Source organism: Schizosaccharomyces pombe (assembly GCF_000002945.2).
Source record: "Schizosaccharomyces pombe strain 972h- genome assembly, chromosome: I".
Classification (NCBI taxonomy): Eukaryota; Fungi; Ascomycota; class Schizosaccharomycetes; order Schizosaccharomycetales; family Schizosaccharomycetaceae; genus Schizosaccharomyces; species Schizosaccharomyces pombe.
Window position 1 is genome coordinate 3943078 of NC_003424.3, and position 19929 is coordinate 3963006.

The following is a 19929-nucleotide window of genomic DNA, read 5'->3' on the forward strand; positions in this document are numbered from 1 at the left end:
ATTATGCAAGCTGCGTACCACTGCTATAAGTAACTCCACCTAGGTGAACTAACAATCATTAAATAATAGCGAGGCACGAGGCTCGTGGATCCAATTTGCTTTCTGCAGTTAGTTAGATGGAACGAATTTCATCAGCTCCATCTATTTCGTTGGGATATCCTCCAACTGAGTCTTCGGCCCATTTAGCGCCTTCTTTCTCTGATTCGGCGACATCGACACTGTCTTTTAAATCTCTACTTGAAGATCCAGTGAATCCGATACGTCCCGTATATACGCCTACACGTACCGAAATCACTCCTGTCACTTTATCTCCTATTCCTATTACACCGGTGCGTGAATTTCAGCCTTACCTTCATGAAATTTCTCAAGAGTATGCACGTTATTCCAAACAAAAACGTGCAAGTTTGCGTCGATATTTGGAGAAGCATGGAAAATTGGAGGGTTCTATGAAAGAATCAAGTATCAATGGTTCGTTGTTACGACGATCGTCTGTTTCTACGATCCTTCGCCCTGCTAGTGAATCATCGTATCCTAACTCGAACTCTGAAACTATTACCTACGATATAGATGATAACGTAAACCCATCTTCTTCTCTTGTTGATAATTTTTCTATTTCTTCGGTGCCCTCCGTTTTTTTTCAGTCCGATTTCAACTTGGATGATCCCCAAATTTTCGACGTCGTTAGTGAACACATTGATATAACCCAGACCAGTGATGCACCCAATAGTAATCGAAATCTTCTCTTGAATAACTCAATGTTGCAGGAGAAAATTTCCTGGTACTTAGACACGGTCGAGCTCCATCTCTTGCAAGAAATAGAAAACGCCAGTGACAGTTTCCCTATGATTATTGATAACCTCAAGCAACTAAAAAAAGAAACTAGGGACAATGTGGAGGAGACAAAACACTTGCTCGAAAAACTTACGGAAGTCAACGTGATGTGCGATCGGCATATGGACGCTATTTCTTCTGAAGAATTAGCTTGTCATCAGCTCACCCAGCTGAAAAAAGTTGTTCAAACTTTAGAAGATATTTACAGTGAACATAAGAAGGTATCTGAAGACGTTAAAGACCAGAGATTCCTCGAGGCTATAAATGGAATAAACTCCATTGTAACCCAACTAAAGAAGAAATCTACGGAATTAAATGTTGATTTGCTATCCCTTCCATCGGTTAAAAGTTTAAGAGAGGAGCATAAGGTTCTTTACCATACTGTATCCCAAAGTGTTGTTCAACAGTTTTCTAAATTTTTAACGTCTGACATGCACAAATTTTCTACTATCCTTGACTCCAATGAACTCAAAGATATTTATTTGTCTAAGAACAGGTTGATACCTTCGGTAACGAAATCACTTCCTTCAGCCATGGAATTTGACGCTGACTTTCTTCATGAAGTGGACGTTTGCATCGACTGTCTTACTTTAACGGACAGTTTGCAGGCTGCATTGACTCTTTACAAGACTGCTGTATTTGAGGCATTTGAAAATTTAGCACAACAGTATTTTACCGATGGTGTAGAGATGCGCAGTGTTCGTAAATCCTCTGATTTACGTCGCAGCTTGAGTGCAGCCAGCCTTTCTAGTCTTTCAGATAGCTCTAGAAGAAGTTCATCAGCGGCGAATCCTTTTCAGAGCATGAGCATCACGGAATTTGCAGAAATGTTGACGAATATATATTTTTCATCATTGGAATGTCTGCGTCGCATTCGCAGCCAAATAAAAGTTTTAATAGATATTTTATCGAAAAAAGATACTAAACAATATCACCTATCTGTGATTCTTAATGATTTAATGGCCACGAGTTCCGATGTTGTTACACAACAAGTGACAACTATTAATAATCTTCGATTTCGAGTCTTGGATACTTATCCTCCTAATAATGTTATATACCTTTTTTCTTTACACATAATTTTTCATAATGAGCTTGAAAGTCTTTGCGGAATCACACAAAGCTCATTTATTCCAACTATAATGAGGCAATTACTGGACTGGTTTAAAAATTTTCAACGATATTCTACTCAGAAATTGGCATCAAGCTTTGAAAGGGAGCTATGGGAAGCGATACCTGTTGAACCATCCTGTCAAGATCTAGCTAATCGCGTGTTTGAATGCTCCGGTAATACTCCCGTAGAATGGACGCGACTATTATCTCCTGAAGCAGAAAAAGAAGATGAAAATCATAGGGTTCACCATGTAAAAGTTTCAGAGGACTGTACTGCTACGGTTTCGTTTGGAAAACAATCATTACATATTGTTCGGTCCTCTGTTACGTTGTTAGAAACATTGGATGATTATGGTAAACTTCTTGCTCACTTTTCAAGATTGGCTCCAGAGTTTCAGACTGGTATGCTAGATATGTTTCGTACACTCAATTCTCGGGTTTATCAATTAATATTGGGAGCGGGGACAGTGCGGTCGTCTGGCCTTAGTAAAGTACTTGGGAAGCATATTGCACTTGCCTCTCAAACTATCGCATTGTTTCAATTATCCCTTAATTCAATGTGCAGGTACTTGTCAAGAGTAACAGGAACTCGACTCACCAATGAAACTAATAAGTTGGATCAAGATTTCACCGTTCATCACTTACAAATTCATGATAAGTTTGTTAGTCTCATGAGGGAACGAGTTGCTATCAGTTGTTCCCAGATTGCTTCTCTTTCGTGGGATATTGACAGTCCTCATGGATACATTATTGATCTTTCAAAAAGTCTTATAAAGCTCTACAAAGTTTTACATCGCTACTCACAACGTGACTGTGTAGAAGTAATACCAGATGTAATTCGGATGTTCGAAGATAGACTGCAGTTGGAACTTACGGATATTGCAAGAAATCCATCCAAATGGCCAGGCGTTCGTATTGATTTGTCCTATTTTTATGACATGATGGCATCTAAATGCGGATATGCAGGAGACCGGACTTTATTGGAAAAATTTGAACGTACTCCGGAACAGCAGGAAGCGGCTTAAACATTTGTTTCGTCGTTTTTTGTAATCTATTTTAGTTCTTTTCTTGACAGGTATTTTGGTTATCTGCTTTTGTGCTCGAGTTACCGTCATATTCTTTGGAATTTTACATTTTGGTTTAACAATTTACTAACCTGAATGAATTCTAAGAATCCAAAAATTTTGTTGCAAGTTATGAACCAAGCAGCTTCTCTATAAAATTCTCCATTCTATCGATAGTTCTAGTATTCACAATGACGAATACAAATTCACTTATGACTACTAATCGGCCAGTTTTGATTTAGAGTATTACTCATTTAATTCGGAAATCTCATGGGAGCGTAATGTTTTCGACCGATTTAATTTCTTTTCATCTTCTCTCATTTATTATTGTTTTTATCACCTTTATTCAATTCCTTATGAAAATACTCATAATTGATTTAAGTGTATCAGTCAAATTCCTTGCTATATTGAGTAACTTGTTACTTTGGTAGTAATAGATTAGATATATTGGCTTGCACCTAAAGCCTGAAGTAACCTTTTCAATCTTTTGGTACAATGAAATTAGGCAGATTTTTAGAAAACGGAAGGGAGCAAATACGAAATCTCCTCTTAAATGCTTCGACTGTATCGTCTGCCCCGTCTTTTAGCTTTGTTAGTGGAAATGAATCAGCAGGTACATTAGTCGTAATAGACGAGAATTAACAATTCGTCTTAGATCTTGACAGTTGCGCTAGTTCAATCGTATATGCGTATTGCCTGCAAAGAAAACAGCTGGGTAGGATTGTAGTACCTTTTTTTAACATTCCTCGAAAGGAGCTACGTCTTAGGCCTGAACTGTCTTATTTGTTGAACTTAGCATCAATATCTTCCGATGATATTGTCTTTTTAGATGATATTGTAAAATTACCAAAAAGAATATTCAGTAATCCTATTTATTTAGTTGATCACAATTCTTTGGACCGTAAAGACCTAGAAAATTTCAACGGCAGTATCGCTGGTATTATAGATCACCACAAAGATGAAGGGGGATCCTTACATGCTGATCCAAGAATCATTGAGGAATGCGGTAGCTGCTGTACTTTAGTTTGCCGATATTTTATGCCTGTCATTAGATCTCTATATGATTCCAAAGTATCTGAACTTCACCAAACAGCAACCAACCTTGCTGTTTTGGCACTTGGCCCTATTTTAATTGATACTGGAAATTTAAAAAATGAAAAGACTACTGATACCGATGTTAAAATAGTAAATGACTTATGCTCATTTGTGCCAAAAGATTGGGTTCGAGATGAGTTTTTTGATACTCTGAAAGAGAAAAAGAAGAGCTGTAAGGGTTTTTCTTTTGATGATCTACTACGCAGGGATTTAAAACAGTATTTTCCGGACGGAATAGTCGTCAATTATGCCAGTGTTGGAAAGGGATTAGATTGGATCAAGAAAAAACGTCTCGGATGGGAAGATGAATTGAAAAGTTTTGCCGAAGTGCAAAATTCTGATTTGGTAATTGTTGGGTTATCTCTGAGTAAGAACGACGAGTTTGGTCGTCAATTGATTTTATACAAGCGTACTGAAAGGGGAGCTGGTCTTGCCGATTCTTTCTTAAAACTTAGCAAACAAAATTTAGGATTAGAAATTATTGAAGAGAAAGATAATGGCGACCTCAGTATGTGGAATCAAAGAAATTCCGCTGCTAGCAGAAAGAAAGTAGTTCCCTTACTTATGGACTCAGTTAAACAAGTCGCTTCAAAATAGTTACTGCTTTAGACTCCATTGTGATTTCTGTTCTGTACATTTTACGATAGCTACACTCATCAGTAGGCTTATGATAGATTTTAAATTTTTTTAAAAGGATATATATTATACATCACATTGATCTAAATTTCTTACTTTGTAATCCCAAGATCCTTTTATTCAAAAAAATCACTGTCATCTGATTGATTATTTTGTAGTTCATCGTGGTAAATAGACTTGTTTGAAGAACTCTCTTCTTTTAATCGGTCGATTGCTGAACTCTTGAGCAACCGAAATTCTAGGAGTGAAGTTTCAAAATCATCTTTATTACCTAAATCAGCAAATCCGATAATCTTATCCACGAGCTGAGAATTTACGTAGCAAAGTACGGCTGGTAATACTTTGAGACCCAATTTGACTACCAAAAATGGAGCGTTGGCTGCTTCAATACGGATAAACTTAGTTTCCCAATGTACTTTGGCAATTTTCTGAGAATGTTAGCGTAAGCAATAAATGGAACTCCTCGTACCTCTAGATGAGAGTCTATAATTTTGCAACGTATAAAATCAGGGTGGTAAAAATGTATAACAACTTTTTTTGATGAACTAAAAAATAATTAGTTTAAAATAATCGAAGCTAATGTTTTGACATACAGCGTAAAATCCATAACTTCGCGCTCATTTTCTACAGTAAGAAACTGCATGTGTCCTTTTTCTTTTGCAGCTTCCACTCTAGCGAATCTGAACGGTTAAATTCTTAAAATCATTTTAAAGCTTTTTCTTACTCTTTTTTTAGCATCTCCAATCTCTGTTCTCGATAAGCAGTATCATCAAATTCATCCAACTGTGAAAAGAGCGCATCTTCCAATTCTGAATCACTTTCGGTTGCAGCTTGAGTAGCATACGTATCAGCGTAAAGATCAACTGTTGGGTCGTTACTAATGTCAACATTAGACATAATATGTACGCTACTGTAACCTACCTATTATGCAGTTCTGGTTCATTGTAATCCTGAGTATCCTCCTTTCTTTCAGTAACCTTCAAAGCTTCATACTCGTTGGCGATTTCCTTTTCCAAAGGAGATTTCATAGAAATCCAAGCAGGCTTGTTTTCTACAGGCTGAACGTTTGTCAAATCCATTTGATAACCACGTTTACGCGGCCCAAATCCATGGGATGCTGGAAAAGATGTCATATAAATTTCTTCAAATTTTCTAACATCTTCATCAAAGTTTCCCTCTTGTATGGAGGCGCGGATTCCTTGAAAAAAGGCAGTGAAGGCATAAACATTGTGTCTACAAATCGTTAGCTTTCTTTACCATGCTCTTTAATATAAACATACAGCTGTAAAAGTATCCAAGCAACTAGCTCTCTAGCCTGTAACAGATGCCTAACATAAGCGCGTTTGTATCTACGACATGTTTTGCAAACGCAGCCGGATTGCAATGGTTCCATGTCAGTAGCAAACCTTTCGTCCCACATATCCAAGCCAAGTTCAATTTTAGAATTCAACACATCTTTAGAAGGAGGCGGGAAAGAGAATGTAAGTGCAACACCAGCATCAGTAGCTTGTGTTATCATATCTGGAACAATAATGTCAATTCCTCTTTGAATGCATTTCAGAATTTCGAGTGGTGATTCAAATTTTTGAATACTCAGTCTTGGGAGACCAACCAAATCAGCTGGTAATGGATTGACATTGTTAGAAAATGCCAAGCCAGCAATGTTGTTAGCAAGTTGATTTTCTTGAAAAAACTGGAAAATAGGCGTAAGGTACTGAGTGTCCAGATCAGGAACAGGGAAAAATACTTTAGTAGTATTGAAAGCGTCCGTCGCTTTGAGTGCTAAAAGCAACTCAGTTGTCCAATTGACAGACCGTTCCACAATTTTTGGCTTCCTTTTGACACCAGGAGGACTAGTTGGGGTATCATTTAAAGGAATTACTAATTCAGGACAAAGCTTTAGGACAGCTTTAATATACAAGTCATTTGTCAGTTTCTTTGCACCACTTGCAGTAACGATATTAATATGACTTTGTCCTGCAGAAACAGATGGCAAAGGAGATGTTCTTCTTGGAGCAAGTAAAGTAGGTTGGACAGAGGGTGCTGCGATCCATTTTTTGATAGTTCCCTCATTAGTCAAGATTGGTGAGGCTTCCAGACGATCCAAGCTACAAACATATTAGTTAGAAATTCAAATTAAAAAAGATATGATAAAGCATTTGAGTCCTAAATTTAAACCTTACCAATCCTCCAACCCTACATAGAGAGCAGGAATATCGAATTCTTCAACATTGTCAGGTGTCAAATGAGGAACAGTTCCTCTGGAAGTAGGAAGGAAAAAGCAAGGAGTCTTCAGAACCTTGTTCTTCACCGTAACTGAAGATACGCGAGCCCCTGAAGGACTAGATAATGAAGAAATTGCCATCAATAAATCGCAAAATAAAGCTGCAAAAGTTTTGCTCTATTTACACATGTACGATATCAAAATAACGATGGTTCACTGTAGCACATTAAACGAATATTGCTATATGAATGTTTTTTAAATTTGAAAGATATTCAAACACAAAAGGTCGTCTAAACATTCGATTTATAATGTTGTAAAATAGCTTTGTTTGGATATCAGTAGTCTTACAAAACTGAAAGTTTTTAGTTAAGTAAAAAAAAAAATATCATTACATAAATTATAGTAAATTGTTTAGACTTTTTTTAAAGTTTTAAAGTAATAATAAAACATGCAAACAAGAAAGAAACAATGGAATAAAAACATTAATAACGGATAATTTTGCGACGGCGGAAGTCCTTTTCATCTGAAGCGATGTCATATAACGCTCTTCGTTTCATTTCTTTTTTCTCTTTTGTTCTTCGTTTCATTTGCTCCATCTCTTTCCTGGTATATCGCTTGTTTCTCCGTTCTGCCAGTAAACTTTGGCCATTGTGACTATTCAATGAAGAATTGATGTCAAAGTACTGTTCCATATGCTTATGTGCTTTGTTTTCTTCACTTCGCAACTCTGGTGAAGCCCATTTTGGCATAAACTTTCCAGATAGGCGATTGAACTGAACTTTCGCTGTGTAATCTAGGGGACTAGTCTGCTCTTCATCTTCTAACGGATTATTCCAGCTCGTCGTATTTGTTAAAGTGTCCCAAAAATAGTAAGCCTGTTGAGAAGGGTCCCAAATAGCGGCTATCCGATGACCCTCGGACCAAGCAATGGAAGGCTGTGCTTGGTTTTCATTTGTAGGGGAGTTAGAAGTATCATTTTTTGATGTTTCGGAAACTGTTTCGTCAGATAAAGGAGATTCTTTATGGCAATTTGTTTCAGGAACTGGTTCATTTGGTAAAGGTGGCTCCCCTGGTAATGGTTCCTCAGGAACTGGTTCATCTGGTAAAGGTGGTTCCCCTGGTAATGGTTCCTCAGGAACTGGTTCATTTGGTAAAGGCGGCTCCCTTGGCAATGGTTCCTCAGGAACTAACTCATTTAACAAGGGCTTTGATGCTTCAGAGGTTGGTTCATTTTTAGAAATACTCTCCAGATTTTCATATGTTTGAGTTGATTCAAAAGTGTTTTTAGGAGTATTTTCAGAAATAAATGAATTATCGGCATCCTCTCCAACTTGGGTATAATGTTTTCCTTGAATATTGGAGTTTTCGCTATTAGAACTGCTCGTATTCGATGAAATAAAGTCACCACTGTTCACGTTTGATGCAGGAATTGTTTGATCGACATTGCTAGTAGCTTTGCAATCTTTAGAAGACGACATTTTTTTATCAGTATGAAGAAATAATTATTATACAAAATACCGGGGACATTCAATTGCACATAACAAATAAATGGGATTTACAGCACAAAAAATAAGTACTGGAATGTAATCTAAATGGCTGAATTAAAGTAATTACAAGCAACACTATATGTTGCTGCTCTGGCGCAAGTTAACAACAAAAATTAATATTTCTGAATAACGTATCTTTGCGAAATACCACGAGTTCTAACTATATCTACTTTAAATGGATTAAGGCTCCACAGTGCGATTCAATATAACATTAATTAAAATGCACTTGGCCTGTTCATTGATGGCCAAAAAATTAAATATAATTTGGTGAATTTAACTCCTATATAAAAGTTTTGTTTTTTCAAGCCTAAGGATATCGTTGAAGCTATTGCTGTGGATTACCGATGTTAGACTAAATAATAGTTGACACCAATTCGATTTATTAACAGTTTATAAACTTTCTCCCTACATAGTCTTCTTTCTTCGATAATTACTTTAACACATATAAAATGGAATTGTAAATATACTAAACGAAACGATAAGACATAGCCAAACTATGAAGGAATTATGCATATAGCATTTGAATAAATTAAATACTGAAAGCTAAAAGAGCTGCTATAGAGTACAAACTCAGATTCTTATATCGCACCTGTGATGAATAAATGTTTGAAGAAGCGATTTTTATTAACGAAAATATAACATAATAAAAGAGCTTATTTTTTTTGCTTTGCTTTAAGATATTAGAAGTACTCTACTTTTACCCCATATTAAATGTTGAATAAGAAGATATGGTTTTCGCATTTGAAAGCACAACGTCCATGTCTTTTCGATTAAGATTCATTAAGTATTATTGGTGAATATAATTGAGTGCAAGGGACTCTCTCGCTGAATTTACCATATGCAAATATATCATAAATCCACAGAAACCAGTATAGGATGTCCGTTGAATAAGGAAAATTTTATTTAAGTCTAACTCTGATAATACGTTTTGTATGTCAGTCAATTGAATATAAGTGCAAATTTTTATTTTTTTAATGACCTATTTATTGTAATAAAATCACGTTTCTTTGTTAAAATTGCACAAATTGAGTAAGCTATATAAATATTTAGAATTGAATATATACATATGAAAGCAAACATTTGGTCGTAGGATCCTTGTACACTTGAATTTCTATGATATTTTATTATTTCATATTAATTATGCTTACGTTTTGGAATTTTTATAAAAAATTATATCGTACTGGTAGTAGCCGTTTGTACGATCATCTACCTTTTTATTTTTTAATTTCATTAAACAAATTTAATTTATTTGTTTGCATTTTTGAAAAAAAAAACTTATAAAAAATCAATTATGCTCATTTAGCTTTTTGCAATGATTTTTTTTTTTTTTAAACATTTAGTTTAACTAATGAGACTATTATTTAAACAATATTGCACCAAATTTATGTCAAAATCATCACTCTTAAAATTGAATAAACAACAGGAACAGAATTCCATGAGTTATTCATCTTGAAGCTCTTGACCTAACCTTGTTCTTTCTAAAACCAAGCATTTTTGTTTAATTTTTAAAAAAATATTATTGATTAATTTAGCTTTGCAAACAATTTGCACACAATAGATTTTGAGAGGCTGAATATGAATTTTTAATGTTTTGAAGACTGGCGTTCTACTAGAACGTCCAATGTGATAACGTTATACTTATGAAAGGATGTAAAACTTCTATATACAGTAAAATAATATATTCCCTCCTACCTTACATGTAAGGGTTGCATATTATTGATTATTTTACTTTGTATTCTTTAGACTCACGGAAAACACTAATTTATGGTAGAATATTAATTTCTCATAAATAATATTATTTTAAACGATTCAAAACTAATAGAAAAGCTCAGACTTGCCTTTATCTAGTCGACATTTGATTCCTTTGGTTTACTATCGCCAATGGCAATTTCCAAGGATCCATGCGGATTACCAGATTTATCTTCATCGCTTTTTAAAATGTTAAATATGAACTTAATATAATTCAGATGAAAAGGTTTAATCCAATAATATTATATGAATTGAGAATAACTGGTTGGACTTAGTTAATAGTTAAAAGACCATCTTAGCAAATGGGGAAGAGAAAATGGCTAAGAGTTAAGCATTGAATAAATACATTATTTACTTTGATTTCTATAAAACAAGCTGATATTCATCATAGCCTCAAATTACTTATTATTTTAAGTATGGTGTGGTAAAGGAATTGAGTCGCGCGCGTTTATTTCTATTTCTACTACACACCAACAACGAAGTTTACCTATCGCCCCTTGATTAAACTAGTGGACTTGCAAACTACTTCATTCATTGTCATAGAAGAGGAAGAACTAATTTATTTCTGTCTTTATTAAATTTCGAGATAATTGGTGTTTTTAACAATGTACATTTTGAATTGATAGATCAAAGAAATCAGGAGTGCAACTAAAAGAAAATTACGGTATATTTTTTTAAGCTGCAAGAGTTGATACTTAAAAGTATTTCCTAATTTTGTGGATACTCATATTTTGTACATTTACGTTTCAATAACATTTCTGCAACCGACTTATTCACAAATCTCTGGTTAGATTTCTCTATTGATTGAAAAGGTTTGTCTCACGTTCACCCTTCATAGTTTAGCGGTGAAAAAAATCTCCACTCTGAAAATTGTCCTTTCTTCATTTATTAGATTGCATGATTTATTTCACTGGATTTAACTAGCTTGTCTTGGCAGCTTACCTTTTATTTCCCTTGTACGATTTTTTTCCGGTGAAGTTGTATTTATTGTTACATAAAAACACATTTGGCCGTACTTTAACGATTAATTTCTTTTCTTTTATTCCCATCGAATTTTCGCTCACAGATTGCGTGTAATTCTCTTCATTGTTTAGGAATATTCCTTTTTTTATTTTTTATTTTTTTTAACCCTGTTAAATGTCATACTCGAAGAGTACAATTTATCGCCGACAAGGCACAGAACCAAATAGCCACTTTCGGCGTACCGTCGAAGAAAAGTCTCAGCTTTCTGGTACAAATGAGGAGTCTTTAGGAGGCCACACCCTGTCCTCTAATGCTTTCAAAAATAATTCATCTAGTATATCGCCATCCTCATCTGCGAAGGATCCTCGAGAACAGCGGAAAAGAACATTTCCTCTCAACGATACACATTCTTCCCGAGCAAGACAGCATGAAAGACCTTTTCGTTCTCGAAAATCTAGAAGGAGAAAGGGTAAAAAGGCATTCAGTCCTAGACCTGGCTCACCTCCATCACCTTCCTTTTACCGCTCAGGTAGTCAAAAACGAGCACGTAATTTAACTACCAAGGATTACTTTGCCAAACGCTCTGAAAGCTCTTCTAGCGCCTCCGTCTCACCTATATCACCGTCCGCAAACAGAAATGATTCAAAAAGGCAAGCTTCTTCTTTTCGAAGGTCTCCGCCTAGTTCTGTACATATGAAGCCTTCAGCTTTTAACGGTCGAAAGGTATCGCGGAGACCTTCATCTTCTCCTCCCCCTATTCCTTCTATCCCTCATGAAACTACTTCCTCCGATACACAAAAAAAATCTAGCGTGTCTTCTGGCTTTCCAGAGAACAAACATGGAAAATTTCACTTTCATATACCTAATGAACGCCGATCTCGATTCGATCAACCTCCTTCGAAACGTATGGCACTCACGTCCACGGCCCGTGAGTCTGTTCCAGCTCCTCTTCCTTCTCCTCCTTCCGGCCCAATTTATACATATACATATCCAAAGCCTGCCTATGAGAAAATCGACCAAATTGGAGAAGGAACTTATGGTAAAGTATACAAAGCCATTAACACAGTCACAGGAGATTTGGTAGCTTTAAAACGGATAAGGCTGGAGCAGGAAAAGGATGGTGTAAGTATAAAAATCAAGCTCGTAACTAAATTGACTAACTTTCTAGTTCCCTATAACTACTGTCCGTGAAGTCAAAATCTTGCAGCGTTTGCGTCACAAAAATATTGTTCGGCTATTAGAAATTATGGTGGAAAAAAGTACGATTAAATACTGTCCTCATTCACCGTTTAATTATAACTAGTTCTAACATTTTAAAATTCTAGGTTCTGTATATATGGTATTTGAGTACATGGATCACGATTTAACTGGAGTCTTACTAAATTCACAATTACATTTTACTCCCGGTAACATAAAACACCTTTCGAAGCAAATTTTTGAAGCATTAGCTTATCTTCATCATCGTGGGGTGCTTCATCGTGACATTAAAGGTTCTAATATATTACTGAATAACAATGGTGATCTAAAATTCGCAGATTTTGGTCTGGCGAGATTTAATACATCTTCGAAGTCGGCTAACTACACTAATCGCGTTATTACCCTTTGGTTTCGACCTCCAGAGCTATTACTTGGAGAAACTGCATATGACACAGCCGTGGACATATGGAGTGCTGGCTGTATTGTTATGGAGTTGTTTACAGGAAAACCTTTTTTTCAAGGGCGAGACGAAATCAGTCAGTTAGAGGTTATCTATGATATGATGGGTACCCCTGATGTTCATTCTTGGCCTGAGGTGAAAAATCTTCCTTGGTATGAGCTTCTGAAGCCAGTAGAGGAAAAGAAGTCGCGTTTTGTTGAAACTTTTAAGGAGATTTTAAGTCCTGCCGCCATTGACCTATGCCAAAAACTCCTTGCCCTAAATCCCTTTTGTAGACCGTCAGCTCATGAGACCTTGATGCATGAGTATTTCACTTCTGAGAGCCCACCTCCAGAGCCAGCAGTCATGTAAGTATAAAATTTATCGTTGAATGATATTTATCTAACTTATGTGTTTAGTTTGAAAAACATGCAAGGAAGTTGGCATGAATGGGAAAGTAAAAAACGAAAATCTAAAAGATAAATGAGCCAGAAAATTTTGTCAAGGCGAAGCTATGCAAGCTGGACAAATGTTTAAAAAAAATAATCTTTATATTTCATTTAATTTCTTTGTCTCGCTTTACTGCGGTCTATCTTCTATATATTTTGTTAACACTAGGCAGAGTAACAAATTTGTCTGATGCTGGACAACTTTTTTTCATTTTTTGCTCTCTTTTTCTTCCGAAAAAGATGAAATAAGAACACTAATAGCTCATGATAATTAAATGTTCCACTGGTTTATTTGACTATTATAACTCTTTCACCTTTTAAGAACTTAGAAATCAAAGGCTTGAAGTCTTGAAATGAGCTTGGTACTGTGTACAAAAAAGATAAATTCAAAGGACTCGTATGAATTTATGATGTGGTTTTCTTTTAATCAGTCAACCGTAGTAATAATAATTTGTTTACATATACTTTTTAATAATGTTAAGGTGCAGATGTTCTCAAGAGCCTGCTCAAATATTTAGTAATGATGATTTAACAATTAAGAGAGCAAAAATTAAGTTACTATTTGAATGCGTAGCTTAAAATTGATCAAAGTATATCTACGGCTTTTACAATAGTGTGATGGCACGGATATCACATTCCGCATTGCACTGGACCACACTATAAGTCAACACTGAACTGATCGAGGAATAGGTAAGCATTCCCCTTCTCCTTTTGATCAAGAACCATCATTATAACAAAAAAAACAAACACAAAAAAAGTCGATGTCATTGTCGGAGTATCTTCGTGAATTCGCTGAGATTTTTGAGGAAGCTGCACAAGAATTAACCTCAATATTCGAACTACCTCCTGACCTGTTGAAAGATATTACTGAAGAGGATGTTGGGACTGATGACTCTTGTAATAAGAAATTCCTTGAAGTTCAAAAGCAAAAAGAAGATGAAGAAGATGAAGAAATATTGAAAGGAGTGGATTTAACGCAGCAAGATTCCGTACGTGAAAAAATCCACGAAATACAATCGATGTCGCAATTGAGTGAGAAGAGAAAGGCCTTACTTATGCAGGTAAGTACATGAAATTAATCATAAAAGTGAGATTTAAATGAAAATAAGATTACTAAACTGGCTTTGTAGAAAATGCTGATGTCTGGTTATTTAAAATATCGACGAACTCACAAGAAAGAATCTGATGAGAACCAATTGAGCTCATCTGATCTTGAAAAGACTTATTATGACAAAGAGCAAGAAATTTTAGGGTGTTCTCATTACATGCGCAATTGCAAGGTTCAGTGTTTCGATTGTCACGAGTGGTATACGTGCCGTCACTGTCACAACGATGCTTGTGATCATGTTTTAGAACGACCTGCCGTAGAAAACATGCTTTGCATGATATGTTCCAAGGTTCAACCAGCAGCTCAATATTGCAAATACTGTAAGAACTGTATGGGCCGATATTACTGCAATAAGGTATGTGATATTTTATTTGATACTTGTTCAATATCACTAATACATGACTTAACAGTGCAAACTTTGGGATGACGATCCGAATAAAAGTAGCTATCATTGTGATGATTGTGGTATTTGTCGAATAGGACGCGGTCTTGGCGATGATTATTTCCACTGCAAGGTAACTTTCGTGTACTTTTAGCACATGCTTTGCTTTTTAAACTCATATTCTAACAGCTGTAGACTTGTGGCCTTTGTTTACCTATTTCGGTTTTCAATACTCATCGTTGCATCGAAAGAAGTACGGATTGTAATTGCCCAATTTGTGGTGAATACATGTTTAACTCTCGCGAACGCGTAATCTTTTTAAGTTGCTCTCATCCGTTGCACCAGCGATGTCATGAAGAATATATAAGAACCAATTATCGTTGTCCTACTTGTTACAAAACGATCATTAATGTCAATTCATTGTTTCGAATTTTAGATATGGAAATTGAACGACAACCCATGCCTTATCCCTATAACACTTGGATTTCTACCATCCGTTGCAATGACTGTAACTCACGTTGTGATACGAAATACCATTTCTTGGGTCATAAATGTAATTCATGTCATTCTTACAATACTTGTATTTCATCAATTTACAAACCTTTGGATCACCCACAGGTGTCTATCCCTCGACTGGCAACCGCTGAGGATGCCGGTATGCGACGGCTAATGGGACATTCTTGGGACAACAGCGATGAAGACTTTAATATTTTCGGGATTCACAGTTTTATATAGATTTTCTAACTTTATGAACTTCCTAAACTGTTACGATTATCCTATATGTACTATTATTTTGGAAAAGTTGCTATTTTCATTCAATTCTTTGCAAGAATTACGAATTTTTAACGTTTACCCCAATTGTCTGATTATATTTATTCCCTTTTCTCGTCCTTTTGCATCTACTTCTTATATGGTTTTTTTTCTCAACAAGTCAAGCGATGGTATGAAGTAAATCGCTTAAATTTCCTCGATGAAGAGAATTTCTGTTTTAATTAATCTAAACTCATCTACTTTTGTGTGAAGCTATGGTGTCTTGAAACATTCGCAAACATAAGGACTTTGCTTCATGCAATTCTGGGCCTCTCTCAATATTTCAATTTCCTGTTATTATGACTTATATGTTATTTGTCTTGATTTTTTTTACGGCTGGCATTCATTAAATAAAGAGTTTATTGTCATTCCATATTCATCTAATCCTTCAGATTCCTTTTAAACTGACTTTTTGTCTAGAAGATGCGATCATTCGTCAAGTTACTGCAACTATTCTTGTTACTTTTCTATCTGTCGTTGTGATTCTTTAGCAGCATCCAACTACAAAATTTTTTTACCACACTTGCAGTTGTCTCTTAAGAGCAGGTTTAGTAACGTGGATGGGTTGTTAGTCGGAGTTACTAGTCAGATGAAGCGATAATACTAATTTTCTACTATATCAATTTAATTTGGCATGAATAAAATTTCAATACATTGTTACTATGTAAGGTGGTTAACTCAATTACCGCGTGGAAACGATAGTGTCAAATGCAGCCATATGTTTCAAGCCAGTAGTAAATGGCATCTACTGTTGCGGATGTTTAGTAATTTAAAATTAGGGAAATCTATATGAATATTGCAGTATGTGAAAACTGTGGTAGCTTTCTCATTAAGCGCAAGTTAACGGCGATCTCTTTTTATCCAGCCATTTGAAATGAATAATTTGCCTTAGTAAAATTTCACCTGGTTCGTAACTTTAAGGTTCTTTGCTAGAGCATTGATAGGTAACATATTGGTAAGGTGAAAAAAAGCCTCGAAACTAACTCGGAAAGAATCCCCACATTGAAAAGTGCATCACCCTTACCTATAGGCAAAGCCAAGCAGGACCGCGACATTTTCTCTTTACCGCTTACTCTTCACCGTGCTTTTAAGGGAATTCATCAAGATACATTGAAATTGGACGAGATCTTATTATTTTTCTAGAAAAAAAATCCAACGTTCTTTTAAAAACTTCAAAAAACCTTCTTTCTGTAAGGGAATTCGCACGCAAGAGAAAATGTCATTCACGAACAATACTTCAAGTGTGGACACTTCCCTCAGCTCATCTGCTTCTAGCAGTATTCCGGCAAGCAGCTCTTCTGCTGCTGCTAGTACGAGTTTGAGTAGCTCAAGCGTGATTCCTTCTAGTTCGAGCTCTATGCTTTCATCGTCTAGTGCTACTGCAATTAGTTCTTCATCATCGTCTTCACCTCTTTCATCCTCATCTTTTACTTCTCCTGCTTCTTCTTCTTTTATCACATCTTTGGTCTCATCAAGCAGCCAACAAAGCTCTAGTAGCAGTGCTTCATTGACCTCTAGTAGCAGTGCTACACTGACTTCCAGTAGCAGTGCTTCCCCGACCTCCAGTAGTTCGAGTCACGCGCTTAGCAGCAGCAGTAGTTCTCTTGTCGCTAGTAGTTCCTCCAGTGGGATGTCCAGTAGTTCCTTAAGCCATTCGTCTAGTGTCCCATCATCTAGTTCTTCCTACCACAGCTCTTCCATGACTACGAGCGGCTTGAGTTCTTCAGCCAGCATTGTCAGTAGTACGTATCGAGATGGACCCTCAATAATCACATTGGTCTCAACTTCTTACGTTTCTGAAGTGGTGACCCCCACTACTACTAATAATTGGAATTCCTCCAGTTCTTTCACTTCCAGCACTTCGTCTACGCCTATTAGCTCTTCTTATTCTTCCAGTGGCACTTTGCCCAGTAAATCTAACAAGTCAAGCAATCATGTCGGCGTAGTTGTTGGTTGTTCTGTTGCTATTCCTGTTGGTGTAGTTCTAATTTTGATTGGTTTAGGAATTTTTCTTTGGAAAAGGCATCAACGGTCCAAACGAATTAAGGCTGAGCGCATGCAAGAAGTCGAGGAATACGGATTTAACCCCAATCAACCCTCCAATTTCCGTAGCCCAAATCGTGCTCCCTCTACTAATAACAGGTATCGTGGCTGGAATGGAAGCCCAACACCTGCTGCTGGAAACAATACTAACGGACGGCCTGTTGCTCCTAGACCTTCTGCCGGCGCTGGCGGAGCCAATCCGCCTGCAGCTTCTCAGCCCGGCCTTTTGGGTGGCAGTAGTAATTCAGCTGGTCCAATTGCAGCTGCTACCGCTGCTGGTGTCGGTGCTGATGCTTCTGATGCAGCTAATACTGGTGGAAGCTTTACTCGTCCTCAAGGAGCCCGTATGGTTAGACCGATTGGAAATCCACCTGATCTTTCTGCTTCTAACGAAGCTGAAGCTACAATGCCTCCATCTAATGGAAGCAACTTTTCTGAAGGTTTGTCTGCATCTCCGTTTGAGTCAGGCCCTGCTGTTGGTGCCGCTGGAGCTGCGGCCGAAGCTGCAGAACACAGTGGTTCTGGTTCAGATTCCTATCCAGAAGGTCCTTTAGCTACGATTCCTGAAAGTGACAGTGAAAGCATGGCTAGTGATTTAGCTGGAGAATCCTCTTACGGCTCGAGGGCAGCTCTGTCTAGTCGATCTCAAAGCAATCTTCTTTCCCCAACAAGCACTGGTGCTTCTAACCAGCCCAATTATTCACCTTTTGCTGACAACCCATCAAGTAGCAACGTTTCTATTCCTCGGTCGTCATCGGAAGCTCGCAGGTTGAACCTGTTTTAAAGTATGCGCTTAAACACTTGTTGCGATAGATTTAAGCAAAAATTATTTGTTTACAATTTCTGGATATATCCGTCGCTTAAAATAAATGCGTTAGTTACGCTTGCCTTCAATTGATGGTAGAAAGTCTTGCGAAGAAAAGCTTGCTCATCACTTTTTCGTATAACAACTTTTTCTTTATTCGGCTTTTACCTTTGTTTTTTACGAAAATCTTAAGTAATCGATCTTTTCAATCTTATTGCTATCTCTTTGTTTTACCGTTACTCACTCATTTCCTTTTTGCTTGAACAGTTTTATGGTATTAGAAATTCACATTCTCATTGCAAAGCTTTGTTATTATTATGGGTTTCGCTTATACCATCTCATACAATCAATTGGTCCGTCGGTTTACTTTCTTTAAAAAAGGAGTTATTTAGCAAACTATTTATCCTTCTTTCAAACTTTCTTTTTAAACTTAACTATTTGCTTTTTCTCATGGCCCTCTTTTTTTAAGAAAATTTCGTTGCTTGCATTTCATTCAAAGTCTTAAATATGTCATCTGGTTCCTTAACTTATTGCTTTTAAATCGACTTCATCTTTTGACTGACTTTTGAATTTTTCTTTCAATTGTTTCACTGTAGTGAGATACAACCCTTAAAAAAGTCTCTTTGGTTTGTTTATTCTTATCCTTTTCTCATTTGCATTTCATTACTTATCAATCATTTCTGTTTCATTCGCCGTTTCGCTTTGTTTTTTCATTTGTACATTTCTTTACAGAATGGCGAATTCTTGTCAAATGCGACGGAAAGCCAATTTTCCTGAATAGTGTAAAACGAAATGAAACTTTTAACAGCTACCTGTTTTCCATCCCATGGTTTCTTGTTATTGAAAGTGGATAGCAAATAGTCTTTATGACCAGCCATTTCAATTTTACTTTCAGTCGCCTAACCAATCTCGTTATCTCATTTCTTTGAAATAAATGTACATACTGTACTTTTTCCTTTTCTTTTCCTTCCGTTCCTTTTTCACCGTCTCGTATATGTAATGGAGCGTCACGTTCCCTTCGCTGCACTTATCGCTCTTACTCTTTCGTCATGTTGAGGACCATCTAGCTCTACTTTCTCTCGTGTGGCTGGATGTTTACTTAACTTTGTTTTGGCCAGCATGCTCGACTACTGATAATTAAAAAATAAAAATTTTGAGCATTGTCTGTTTAAGAGTTGTTGCTAAGTTCTGGCTTTATTACTTTTATTCGCGGCACTCCGTTTGCCTTCTTGTATGTACCTTTTACAATTCTTCGTTTCCTCTCTTTCTTCTCAGTTCTAACTATCACTTGAACGCAAAGTGGTTAGATATACATTTTCCTCATTCTTTCGTATTAAATCAATTTATTAAATGCTTATAGCTTGCAAATCATACATTGTGCTGCATGATATTTACTTTCGTAGTTAACACGTAAAACGTATTTTCTGTACGCCAAAAAAGATAAAGAACAATTTGGTAATCGCGTTGTATATATATA

The 19929-nt window shown here is 36.4% G+C and overlaps 8 protein-coding genes and 13 long non-coding RNA genes across 21 annotated transcripts, besides 1 other annotated feature; 8 read left to right on the forward strand and 13 right to left on the reverse strand.

The window, feature by feature from the left end:
* Positions 1-60: 60 nt before the first annotated feature.
* Positions 61-3350, forward strand: vps54 (GARP complex subunit Vps54). Its single transcript, NM_001019811.3, has one exon. The coding sequence runs from the start codon at positions 117-119 to the stop codon at positions 2964-2966; it is 2850 nt and encodes a 949-aa protein (NP_594389.1). The 5' UTR covers positions 61-116; the 3' UTR covers positions 2967-3350.
* Positions 861-4561, reverse strand: SPOM_SPNCRNA.3764. Its single transcript, NR_193127.1, has one exon. It is a non-coding gene; the product is annotated as a non-coding RNA (long non-coding RNA).
* ppx1 (exopolyphosphatase) lies at positions 3478-4910 on the forward strand. Its single transcript, NM_001019812.3, has 2 exons — positions 3478-3618; positions 3661-4910. The coding sequence occupies exons 1-2, from the start codon at positions 3501-3503 to the stop codon at positions 4695-4697; spliced, it is 1155 nt and encodes a 384-aa protein (NP_594390.1). The 5' UTR covers positions 3478-3500; the 3' UTR covers positions 4698-4910.
* On the reverse strand, positions 4808-5869 carry plp1 (thioredoxin domain-containing protein; the record flags this gene model as incomplete). The annotated part of the gene is made up of 5 exons (NM_001019813.3): positions 4808-5164; positions 5206-5281; positions 5330-5416; positions 5461-5613; positions 5658-5869. The coding sequence occupies 5 exons, from the start codon at positions 5867-5869 to the stop codon at positions 4853-4855; spliced, it is 840 nt and encodes a 279-aa protein (NP_001018268.1). The 3' UTR covers positions 4808-4852.
* On the forward strand, positions 5351-5777 carry SPOM_SPNCRNA.3765. Its single transcript, NR_193128.1, has one exon. It is a non-coding gene; the product is annotated as a non-coding RNA (long non-coding RNA).
* Positions 5870-5979: 110 nt separating the features above from the next.
* On the reverse strand, positions 5980-7112 carry qtr2 (queuine tRNA-ribosyltransferase accessory subunit Qtrtd1/Qtr2; the record flags this gene model as incomplete). The annotated part of the gene is made up of 2 exons (NM_001431000.1): positions 6920-7112; positions 5980-6844 (listed from the first exon to the last, which is right to left on the reverse strand). Exons 1-2 carry the CDS (start codon positions 7099-7101, stop codon positions 5980-5982), a joined length of 1047 nt encoding a protein of 348 aa, NP_001417949.1. The 5' UTR covers positions 7102-7112.
* Positions 7113-7318: 206 nt separating this feature from the next.
* saf2 (splicing-associated factor Saf2) lies at positions 7319-8594 on the reverse strand. Its single transcript, NM_001019815.3, has one exon. The coding sequence runs from the start codon at positions 8436-8438 to the stop codon at positions 7443-7445; it is 996 nt and encodes a 331-aa protein (NP_594392.1). The 5' UTR covers positions 8439-8594; the 3' UTR covers positions 7319-7442.
* Positions 8595-8747: 153 nt separating this feature from the next.
* SPOM_SPNCRNA.239 lies at positions 8748-9523 on the forward strand. The gene has a single exon (NR_150654.1). It is a non-coding gene; the product is annotated as a non-coding RNA (long non-coding RNA).
* A 680-nt stretch (positions 9524-10203) lies between these two features.
* On the forward strand, positions 10204-10779 carry SPOM_SPNCRNA.240. The gene has a single exon (NR_150656.1). It is a non-coding gene; the product is annotated as a non-coding RNA (long non-coding RNA).
* On the reverse strand, positions 10299-10636 carry SPOM_SPNCRNA.3766. Its single transcript, NR_193129.1, has one exon. It is a non-coding gene; the product is annotated as a non-coding RNA (long non-coding RNA).
* Positions 10719-13792, forward strand: lsk1 (P-TEFb-associated cyclin-dependent protein kinase Lsk1). Its single transcript, NM_001019816.3, has 4 exons — positions 10719-12341; positions 12388-12478; positions 12545-13223; positions 13275-13792. The coding sequence occupies exons 1-4, from the start codon at positions 11394-11396 to the stop codon at positions 13336-13338; spliced, it is 1782 nt and encodes a 593-aa protein (NP_594393.1). The 5' UTR covers positions 10719-11393; the 3' UTR covers positions 13339-13792.
* Positions 10883-11140, reverse strand: SPOM_SPNCRNA.3767. The gene has a single exon (NR_193130.1). It is a non-coding gene; the product is annotated as a non-coding RNA (long non-coding RNA).
* Positions 11242-12289, reverse strand: SPOM_SPNCRNA.3768. Its single transcript, NR_193131.1, has one exon. It is a non-coding gene; the product is annotated as a non-coding RNA (long non-coding RNA).
* On the reverse strand, positions 12494-14016 carry SPOM_SPNCRNA.3769. The gene has a single exon (NR_193132.1). It is a non-coding gene; the product is annotated as a non-coding RNA (long non-coding RNA).
* Positions 14017-14021: 5 nt separating this feature from the next.
* On the forward strand, positions 14022-16350 carry SPOM_SPAC2F3.16 (ubiquitin-protein ligase E3). The gene is made up of 4 exons (NM_001019817.3): positions 14022-14365; positions 14435-14767; positions 14823-14927; positions 14990-16350. The coding sequence occupies exons 1-4, from the start codon at positions 14066-14068 to the stop codon at positions 15527-15529; spliced, it is 1278 nt and encodes a 425-aa protein (NP_594394.1). The 5' UTR covers positions 14022-14065; the 3' UTR covers positions 15530-16350.
* On the reverse strand, positions 14542-15545 carry SPOM_SPNCRNA.3770. The gene has a single exon (NR_193133.1). It is a non-coding gene; the product is annotated as a non-coding RNA (long non-coding RNA).
* Positions 15634-16110, reverse strand: SPOM_SPNCRNA.3771. Its single transcript, NR_193134.1, has one exon. It is a non-coding gene; the product is annotated as a non-coding RNA (long non-coding RNA).
* On the reverse strand, positions 16135-16725 carry SPOM_SPNCRNA.3772. The gene has a single exon (NR_193135.1). It is a non-coding gene; the product is annotated as a non-coding RNA (long non-coding RNA).
* Positions 16453-16591: an LONG TERMINAL REPEAT.
* mtl2 lies at positions 16672-19837 on the forward strand. Its single transcript, NM_001019818.3, has one exon. The coding sequence runs from the start codon at positions 16821-16823 to the stop codon at positions 18429-18431; it is 1611 nt and encodes a 536-aa protein (NP_594395.1). The 5' UTR covers positions 16672-16820; the 3' UTR covers positions 18432-19837.
* SPOM_SPNCRNA.3773 lies at positions 16917-17689 on the reverse strand. The gene has a single exon (NR_193136.1). It is a non-coding gene; the product is annotated as a non-coding RNA (long non-coding RNA).
* Positions 18752-19785, reverse strand: SPOM_SPNCRNA.3774. Its single transcript, NR_193137.1, has one exon. It is a non-coding gene; the product is annotated as a non-coding RNA (long non-coding RNA).
* Positions 19838-19929: the final 92 nt, after the last annotated feature.

Excerpts from the sequence above, each read along its gene's own strand:
- SPOM_SPAC2F3.16 (NM_001019817.3), top strand. The coding sequence starts at position 14,066 with ATGTCATTGTCGGAGTATCTTCGTGAATTCGCTGAGATTTTTGAGGAA. Across the intron at positions 14,366-14,434 it reads GAAAGGCCTTACTTATGCAG|AAAATGCTGATGTCTGGTTA; the intron begins GTAAGTACATGA and ends CTGGCTTTGTAG. Across the intron at positions 14,928-14,989 it reads ATGATTATTTCCACTGCAAG|ACTTGTGGCCTTTGTTTACC; the intron begins GTAACTTTCGTG and ends TAACAGCTGTAG.
- ppx1 (NM_001019812.3), top strand. The coding sequence starts at position 3,501 with ATGAAATTAGGCAGATTTTTAGAAAACGGAAGGGAGCAAATACGAAAT. Across the intron at positions 3,619-3,660 it reads TAGTGGAAATGAATCAGCAG|ATCTTGACAGTTGCGCTAGT; the intron begins GTACATTAGTCG and ends AATTCGTCTTAG.
- mtl2 (NM_001019818.3), top strand. The coding sequence starts at position 16,821 with ATGTCATTCACGAACAATACTTCAAGTGTGGACACTTCCCTCAGCTCA.
- vps54 (NM_001019811.3), top strand. The coding sequence starts at position 117 with ATGGAACGAATTTCATCAGCTCCATCTATTTCGTTGGGATATCCTCCA.
- lsk1 (NM_001019816.3), top strand. The coding sequence starts at position 11,394 with ATGTCATACTCGAAGAGTACAATTTATCGCCGACAAGGCACAGAACCA. Across the intron at positions 12,342-12,387 it reads TGGAGCAGGAAAAGGATGGT|TTCCCTATAACTACTGTCCG; the intron begins GTAAGTATAAAA and ends CTAACTTTCTAG. Across the intron at positions 12,479-12,544 it reads AGAAATTATGGTGGAAAAAA|GTTCTGTATATATGGTATTT; the intron begins GTACGATTAAAT and ends TTAAAATTCTAG.
- saf2 (NM_001019815.3), bottom strand. The coding sequence starts at position 8,438 with ATGTCGTCTTCTAAAGATTGCAAAGCTACTAGCAATGTCGATCAAACA.